The sequence below is a fragment of the Patagioenas fasciata genome, assembly GCF_037038585.1.
Source record: "Patagioenas fasciata isolate bPatFas1 chromosome 19 unlocalized genomic scaffold, bPatFas1.hap1 SUPER_19_unloc_1, whole genome shotgun sequence".
NCBI lineage: Eukaryota > Metazoa > Chordata > Aves > Columbiformes > Columbidae > Patagioenas > Patagioenas fasciata.
The window spans coordinates 1940639-1949447 of NW_027288507.1; the positions used below are offsets into that span (position 1 = coordinate 1940639).

An 8809-nucleotide genomic window follows, 5' to 3' on the forward strand; every position below is an offset into this window, starting at 1 on the left:
CCTGAATCTGGCAAGGAATTATTCAAGAAAATCCACGGGTTTATAATGAGGAAAACACCTGCCCAAGCGGCGAGGAATTGTTTAATACACTCGCTGATCTGGTGAGGAAATAGCTCAGTTCTACCTAGTAAGTTATCGCTCACCCCAGCGAGGCGACGAGGCTGACCCAATCCCGGGAGGCTACTTTAGGTGGCGATCCTGCCTAAGGGGAGGCTTCAGGCAGACAGACCCGCAGCTCCGAGAAGACCACAAACGGCCATTCAACGGGACCCCGTTTATATCCGTGTCAGATCTGACTGTGGGCGGTCTAGAAGCTTCACGTCTTCTCTGCACGCCCCTACTGTGGCAGGGCAGCCGCGCTCCCCGCTGCAGACACGTTGGGTGAGAGAGGCAGGAAGAAGCGGGGAAGGGTAGAAGGAAGCCCATCGGCGCTTGCAGCCCTGTGTCCCCATGTGGGGACATGGCAGGGGCGGCCTGGGGAAACCCCTCCCACTCAGGAGACAGTGGGGTGGGGGCAGCTCCCAGAAACCCCTGCCCACTGCAGAGCCCCTGGCAGGGCCTGGGGGGCAGGTGTGTGCAGCCCCTCTGTGACACGGTCCGAGGTCACAGTGGGACAGCCAGACGTCACAGTGGTGACAGTCCCCCTTTCCCTGTCGTGACCAGCATCTGCCCCACTCACCCCGGTGAGGCCGAGTCGACTCCAAGTGCTGAGAGCTGCTCTCGCCACCGCTCTGCTCTGGAGTAGCTGCTCTGCAGTGAGGAGGAGAAGGTGGAGAGAGGGAGCACGACAGCACCAAGGAGTGTGAAAGGTGGAGAAGGAGAAGGAGGAGGAGGAGGAGAAGGAGAAGGAGGAGGAGGAGGAGAAGGAGAAGGAGGAGGAGGAGGAGAAGAGAAAAAGAAGGAGGAGGAGGAAGAGGAGAAGAGAAAAAGAAGGAGGAGAAGGAGGAGAAGAAGGAGAAGAAGGAGGAGGACAAGGAGGAGGACAAGGAGAAGCAGTAAAGCCATTGTCCAGCCACTTGCTGCTGTTGTTGACTTGAAGCAGCAGTGGAACTAAGATGGCAAGACAGCTCTTCTTGCAGCCTCACCTGAGCCCAACTATTGAGAAGCTCGAGCGTTATGGTAAGGCCTTCAGGCCCAATTTCACATGTGTGTCTGGGTCAAGGACATCTCTGAAATCAGGATGGAAACCCGAGGACTGTGGGGGGTGGTTGCTCAGGAGTGGTGACTGCAAGGAGGGACCTGCTTGACCATCCCAAAGGGCTGAGGGGCTGATGTGGCAGCCAGGGCTCCTGGTTCCCTTCCTGACGTGGCCCCTGCCTTCCTGGGGCAGCCCAGGCAGAAACCCCTGACCCCAAAGGGCTGCCCTTGCCTGGCGCTGGGCATTACCCACGCTGAGCTCATGTCTGAATGGAAGAGCTGAAGGTGCTCGTGGGCCACGTGGGCTCTGTGTGTTCAGAGATGTGACCCGGCAAAACTGGCCCCTGCTGGGGAGACACCAGGGCCTGCCCTGAGCCTCCGAGAGCCGCGTGGAGCACAGCCCCGTGCCCCCGCGGGCATGGCAAAGCACTGCCGGCTTCCCGTGGGAGTGGGTCACACCCTGGAGAGCTGCACCTGCAAGGAAAGGAGCCCCTTGGAGGCAGCATGAGGTGTCCTTTGGTTCTTGCCGGGCTGGAGAGAGACCACCTGAAATGCCTGAGTGAAAGATGCATCGCTCCTTGGACAGGAGTGGGCCGAATGGTCTTGAGCTTGCTGCCTCAGAGCATGACAGGTCTTTCCCTTGTTTTTCCAGAGTTCGCTAAGATTTGGGCCAGCACATCGTATCACCTCAGCCTGCAGCTGGCTCTCCACCAGGTGGGCCTTACCTCCTTCTCCCCTCACACCCTGATGAACGCTGATCAAGTCCTGACAGCCCTTTGCCATGGGGTGCAGCTGTTCTTCCCCTGCGTTGAAAGCAGGAGCAACGCCCCAGCACGACACTGCAATGCACACAGTGACATGGACACCTTCTCTGTCCATTCAGATGTACAAGAAGGTCCCCCCGTCAGAGTTGCATGTGAAAACCTGGAAGCCTGGGACACATCTGGATTTATTCCAAGTGTGGGAACCCCCTGCCTTCTATCTGATTGAGCCAGAGGGTGTTTGTCAGCTTTCCCTCACCTATTTGGTTCTTCGTAGCTGAAGGGGGGTGAGAGGGAAAAGCGCAGCCCCTGTTTGTGTTCTCCCAAGGAGCCCATCTTGCTCCTTTGTGCCTCAGGCCAGGGCAGGGCACTAAACACCATCAGCCTCCTCTGACAAGTCACCCGTCTGCCCCTCCAAGACTTCTTCCCATCCGCCATCTCCTCTGTTCCAGGCTGTCCGCATTCCCGGAATCGGGACTTTTGCAGTTGTCAGAAAGCGAGTAGCCCTCAGCGAGCAGGATCTGGTGATCGTGGAGAGACCCGTGTTTCGACCTGACAAGGCTGTTGTGCAGGACTATGAGCTCCGCTATGGTTGCAAAGACTTCCCTGGTAAGCAGCGTGAAAGCGGCGCTGGCCCTTGAGCAGGGTGGGGAGGGGTGCTCTGCTCCCCAGAGGTGACTGAGGGGAGTACCAGCCACCCACCGCGGTCCTGCCAAGAGCTTCACTCGACAAAACCAGCCGGCTGTGAAAGGACCCTGCCTAGCTGTTTGTTTTAAAGAATCACCAGAGGACAATACAGCTAAGAGCGCACTCTCTTTGTCCTGCTTCAACAACAGGTTCCCTCACAGCTTCCTTGGTGTGGTGTCTTCTGGTTCTGTGATGCTTCAACTCTTGCTCCCCCTTTCCGCTGCACTAGACCTCCTCCAGGCAAATGCCAGGGCTCTTCCCAGCTCCCTCAGCCTCCTTGCACGGGGGAAAAGCAGGGGAAACCCAGGGGGGTAAGATGGTTCCTTCCAAAAGCCAGTGACGGCGACACCTGCGCCTTCTAGTCACTACTGCCTTTGGGGCAGCTGTTGTGGGACCCTGGGGAGCACCCAGAGCTTGGGGCTGTGTTTGGGGTGCGTTTCTCTCTAAAGACAAAGACAGCACCGAGTGTGGGCTGGCACCCTCCAGCTTGCCCTGGGACCTGGTGCCTATCTCCCCACTTTGTCCCTCAGTCACTCTTCTTCCCACCAAGTGCCTAAGACTCTTTGTTTCCCTTTCTGTATCAGAGAAGCCACAGCTGTCTGCTCCGCACCTCACTGTCCACTTTAAGAGGAAGGGACAAGCCGAGCGTCTCCTCAGAGGCGCTGGCCCAGCCAGGCAGCCCAGTACCAAAGTGTTGCCTGAGGGCCTGGAGGCTGCAGACCTTTGATTGTAGCCTGCCCAGCAGGTCTGCAAGCTCATGTGTTCCTCTTCTCTTGTCTTTCAGGCCATCAAGATTTCGAACAACTGCCGTATGCTGAGATAGCCTCAGAGAACGCTGTCTCTGAGGGCACCGTGCAGCTCTACATGGAAAGGACCACGCACCTTTTCCATGCCTACCTAGAGAACAGGAAGAACGTTGCCATCATCTGGAGGGACGTGGGCATGCTGATTGCCGAGGGAAAAGAGATAAAAAAGAGATTTTACTTACACTTTTTGGAAAGGCTGAATGGCACTGGCAAGATGCTGCAAGCTCTTCTCGAGGTAGGATTTTCACTTTCCCAGCCCCACTCCTGCTGCTTCTGAAATGCTTTCTGGGGGCTGCTTTCCCCTGGCCGACCATGCCTTGTTCAGTCACCTGGGCTCCTGGAGCTCTAGAGCACAGCAGGCTCTCTGCAGAGCACCTCCCTGGCGTGCAATGGCCTGGCTTTGCAAGAGCCACCCCCAGAGGAGCTGCACTTTGCGAGAAAAGGCCGGCGTTGATGGCGGGGAGCGCTGCGTGCCCCACTCTGGGGGCCGGGAGCAGAGGCACAGGCAGAGCAAGGCTTGCTGAGCCCAGAGCCCTTGGGCGGCTCTGGCTCTTTGCTGGCGCTGGGCTGAGGCGGAGCGAGCAGCCGGCCCTTCCCAGTGTCCGCTCCTCCCGTCATCCGTCTCTGTCCTCGTTGCAGATGCCGGAGATGAGGGACTCAGTCATCTCACGCCATGACACCGCTGCTTCCCAGACCTCCTCTGGACGTGTTATCGTCCTGCCATGGTATGTTTGACTTCACTTGGAGGAACGTGGGACAGTGGCACGGCTTATGCATCTGTCCTACTGTGGAGCTAGAGACGCATTTAGGCAACATTTCCCACTACGTTTCTCCTGCTCCTTTTCTTTCCTCTGTGGGAGAGACTGCTCTTAGGTCCGGAAACGTTAATCTGCAAGGCTCTACAGGAACTTGGAGGGCAAGATCAGAATTCAAAAGGGTGTTAGAAAATCAGAGCACTAGATAATATTCTGCTCTCCATGTGCACTGTGAGCAGGATCATTTCCCCAGAAGCAGCAAGGGGGTTTTGTGGGAGGACGGCCATTCTCACGGGAAGGATGGAAAAAAGCGGGCACAGGCTGACGGGGTCTCACCTAGCCCTCCCGGCACTGGAGTTTCTACTGCAGCCCTCCGGGTTGGGCTGCCTTGGGAAACAATGTGGTGTCCTTTCTTCAGCCTGGTACCTTCTTGCTCTTCAGGTGCCAACTTGAGACCGTGCCTAAGATGCCAACGCTGATAGACCTGACGGGACGTGTGCAGGGAAAAGGTGATGGCAGTGGAAAGAAAGGTCGGGGACCAGTGGGTTGCTGGCAGGGGGCTGCAGGGTTTCCTTCCACGGCACATGGAGGGGATCAGAACTGAGGTTACCCCAGGAGGCCTGGAAGAGGGAGAGGCTCCTCCTGTGACTCTCTGGACCCATCATGGTAATGCTCCGGTGCCCCATCATGGGACAAGGTCTCAGGACAGTCCTGCACCACAAAGGGCCTCTTGGACTGCTGAAGGACACCTTTCCAGTGGCCTCCACTCCCTGCTTGGGCTGCAAACAGTGCAAAGCTCTAAGCCTGCTTCTTTCCATCATGTGCTCAGATGTCTCAGAGGCAATGCCTGTGGTGTGAACCTGCTCCAGCAGCAAATGTGTGTACACAGGACCAATGCAGAAATCCCAGAGCTGGGTTCCCTTGAGCAAAATGATTCCCCTTCCCAGAATGACTCCCGGAGACCACCGGCTCTGCCAGGGAACCCCCTGTTTCAGCACAAGGATGAGAGAAAGCCATCCAGATAGTTTTCCCCAGGGAACCCCAGGGAATAATAGTGCACTGTAGGCACGAGGAGCTGGACCAGAAAAACAGTGTCAGAAAAGGCCTAAGACCTCCCAGGAAACATGGCTTTCCCCCAAAGGGATGAAAAGGACCACCTTCCCCAGTGTTACCACAGCCCTGAGCAGACCCGCACGTCACTCTCCTTGGAACTGGCACACAAGTGGCACCCGGTTCCCAGAACAACACCGAGATGCTGTTCTGAAGAACCGTCTCCTTTCCCCTTTCTAGAGGATGCTGCCGAGAAGCGCCTCCTCCGTCGAACCAGGCTTCCTCCAAATCGGTTACCTGCACTGACTGTGAAGCCGGAGCAGGGTCAGAAAGCTGAGGGGAGTGAGCCTCGCGCCAGGTGAGACACTCGCATAAATGGGTGAGCGTGACCCCCTGCTCCGGGCTCTGTGGGAGCGAGACGTTTCTCCTGGAAACACCCCAAGTGCGCTTTTCCCACGTCCCACTAACTCATGGTTTCTTGCTCATGGCAGTGTCTTGTAGCTTCTTGGCAGACTCTGCTGGCACCACTATTTCTTTCTTCCCTTCCGATGTGCAGAACTCTTGAGTAGCCAAGTGCAAAGGCTCGTTCCAGGAGCAGAAGGTCATTTTGGCTTTCCCTTCAGGTTGAAATGAGCCTGGCCTTTCTGTTTGCTGAGAACAGAGTTCTGCAGTTAGTTACTGCAGAGGATTGCCCTGAGCAACCAGGAGCCTCTTCTACGCTGACGCCTGTCTTACGGAGAGCCCAGTGGCAGGATGGCCCTTCTCGTGGGGTCGTGTCCTCCTCCCTTTGACACTGTGTCCCCAGCGCCCAACCTGCCCGTACAGGGCGTAGCGCTATCTCCGGGCACAGGACCCTGTTCCTCTGGTTGCTCCAGCAAGAGAGGGCCGAGACCTGGGCATCCTGAGTTGCAGGGGGGCTGTTGGGCCCATCCGAGGCTGACAGCTTGGGGTCTTCTCTGTGTCTGGGGACTTGATCACAAGGATGTGAGCAGAGCACGTTCTGCTGCAGAAGCAGGTGCGCCACCTGGAAGCACAGGATGCAGAACCAGCTCCTCCTGCGCTCCTGCCAACACGCCCTGTTGTGTCTTTGCAGGCAGCTACCGGTCATCCAGAGGAGCTGCTTGAAGGAAAAGGAGGAGAAAGGAAAGCTACCGCCTCTGCTTGCACCCAGAGAAGTGGACTTCATAGCCAGAGCCATTGAGAGGAGAGAAAAGGTACCCGACACCGGATGCTGCAGGAGCACATCCTACTGGACTGTAGAGCAGCGTTGCTCCACACGTGCCAGTGCTCACAAGATTCTTCACTGGGTGTTCACGGGACCACTGACCAGTTGCTTTGGTGTTTGCTTGAAGGGAGGCGGGTCACTGTCAGTTGAGAATATACTTGTCACTTCCAGTAGCCTGGAAACACCCCCAGAGCCCTCACTTGAGGCCGTTTCTGTCGGCCAGGTGACTGCAGGGCTTGTCTGGGCTCGCCAGCTGCCGGCTGGTTTGTAGCCCGGTGGTGGCTTATCTCCCTGGTCATTCCAGACGGGCTCCTCGGTGGAGCCTGCGGGAACCTGGGAGCAAACCAGCGTGGACAGCAAGGCAGAAGAGGAGGGAGGGAGGGAGGGAGGGAAGGAAGGAAGGAAGGAAGGAAGGAAGGGAGGAAGGAAGGAAGGAAGGAAGGGAGGGAGGAAGGAAGGAAGGAAGGAAGGGAGGGAGGAAGGGAGGAAGGAAGGAAGGGAGGGAGGAAGGGAGGAAGGAAGGAAGGGAGGGAGGAAGGAAGGAAAACAGCTCAGCCGTGGCAGGGAAGGCTAATGCTGCCTGCTATTGCATTTTGTTTGTCCCCCAGAATAAATGGGAGAAGAAGGAGGAGCAGCTTCCACCGTATATCCAGAAATACCTGGAAGAACAGGAAGAGAAGGAAACAGAGCTGGCAGAGGCCGAGGCAGAAGAGGAGATGCCCAATGTGGAAGGAAATGGAGAAAAGCCAAAGGAGATGCAGAGGAGCCAGGTACTTGGGATTCCTGCAGAAAAAGAGCACTTTCTCCCGTGGGGCGGCTGAGACTGCAAAGTACCCTGGTACCCAAGCCGTCATAGCAGCCTTGCTGCAGCAGAACCGGGCGGGTGATGCTGCCCTTCCTGAGCAAGAAGGGGGACACAGAGTTGCAGTGAAACCCTGGTGACACTCAGAGGTCACCCCAGGGCCTGCTGAGCTCCTTCTCCCGGCTCTCCCCGTCCCGTGTGGTCCATTCAGAAGTGTTCTGGGGTCTGCGTGCTGGGAAGCAGCACCCTCCGGGTGCAGGGCTGTTGTATGAGAGTCTCCTCCTGTGCAGGAATCCAGCTCCCCCGAGTGCTCCTCAGACAGCTCCTCGAGCAGCGTGGAGTCAGACGAGTCCAGCTGTGACCTGCTGGAGATGAACATGGAGGGCTGGGAAGAGGCCGGAGAAGAGCCCCCCAGCGTCCCTGAGGACAACAGCGTCCCCCAGAAGCGGTACGAGTGTGCCCGCTCCAGCCGAGCCCCGGGGGCGGTGGGGCGTGAGCCGGTGGTGGTGGGTACGGGGAGCCAAACCCTGAGCCACGGGGCTGCACAGGACGCCCCGGGATTTCTGCAGCCACGGGAACGGGCTGGGTTAGACCCCACGGCAGGGGCCAAAGCAGGTGTGGGGCTGAGTGTGGGAAGAGGCAGGACGGTCCCAGCTGCAGAGTCAGGGAGACTTTGTCCTTGCTGTTGCAGGAGCCTTTCCCCACGGACAGACCGGGCCCTGCGGGAGGTGGTGACCTGCATCCTGGGGCAGGTGGCCCGCAAGAGAAGAGGGGAGAGGGATGAGCAGCTGGATCTGCAGGACAAGCTCCAGTGGTAAATCTCTCCGGACACGGGCAGTGCTTCCTCTCCCGCAGTCCCTTCCTCCTGCTCCCCGCAGCCCCGCGGGAGAGAGCCGCTTCTCCTGGCACCGGCCTCTCGGCAGAGCCGCTCCTGCGGCCGCGGCTGGCGCCCAGCTGGGAGCCCGGCTGGAGCGCTCTCCTGTGCTCACACCACCTCTTCCCGCTGTGTGTCTGCAGCGAGCTGGCAGTGCTGCGGTGGGAACGGTCGGGGAAAGAGGCAGGCAGCAGCCAACACCTGCGGGAAGCTGCACCCCAAGCTGCACCCCCTGCCAAGGCGGGGAAGAGGAGGGCAGGACCGGTACGTCCCCAAGGCTTGATGTGGTGGCGTTTGTAATGGCGACGGCGCAACGGTGCGGCCAGGCTGGTCTGGGACAGCAAGCAGCCGGGTTGCTTTCAGCCCCGCGCTCCCTTGGCTCAGGGGTCGTTGCAGAAAGGCTCTGCAGTCAGGACCGTGAGCAAAGCAGGGCTGATGGAGAGGCTGAAAAGAAGGGGCAGGAGGGAGGGGGAGCGCTGAAATCCCCCCAGCCCTTGCCAGGGACACTAACACTGCCTGCTGCTGCATTGCCGTGGTCCTGCAGGCGCAGCCCCGCGTGTGCACGGAGGAGGAAACACGCAAGCTCTGGGAGTCCTTGTGCAGCAAGATAGAGCAGAAGCGCAGCAGTGGCACCGCCAAAGGCCTGGAAAAAAGAGCCAGAGCAATGGGAGGCCCAGGTACCGCAGGCAGTGAAAAACAACTGGGGAAAGAG

The 8809-nt window shown here is 58.4% G+C and overlaps 1 protein-coding gene across 1 annotated transcript; it reads left to right on the forward strand.

The window, feature by feature from the left end:
- Nucleotides 1–911: 911 nt before the first annotated feature.
- On the forward strand, nucleotides 912–4599 carry LOC139826620 (coiled-coil domain-containing protein 81-like). Its single transcript, XM_071802972.1, has 5 exons — nucleotides 912–1119; nucleotides 1790–1851; nucleotides 2351–2507; nucleotides 3370–3626; nucleotides 4588–4599. Exons 1-5 carry the CDS (start codon nucleotides 1056–1058, stop codon nucleotides 4597–4599), a joined length of 552 nt encoding a protein of 183 aa, XP_071659073.1. The 5' UTR covers nucleotides 912–1055.
- Nucleotides 4600–8809: the final 4210 nt, after the last annotated feature.

Coding starts and splice junctions, on each gene's coding strand:
- LOC139826620 (XM_071802972.1), top strand. CDS start 1,056: ATGGCAAGACAGCTCTTCTTGCAGCCTCACCTGAGCCCAACTATTGAG. Junction 1,852..2,350: donor TGCAGCTGGCTCTCCACCAG/GTGGGCCTTACC, acceptor CCTCTGTTCCAG/GCTGTCCGCATTCCCGGAAT. Junction 2,508..3,369: donor TGGTTGCAAAGACTTCCCTG/GTAAGCAGCGTG, acceptor CTTGTCTTTCAG/GCCATCAAGATTTCGAACAA.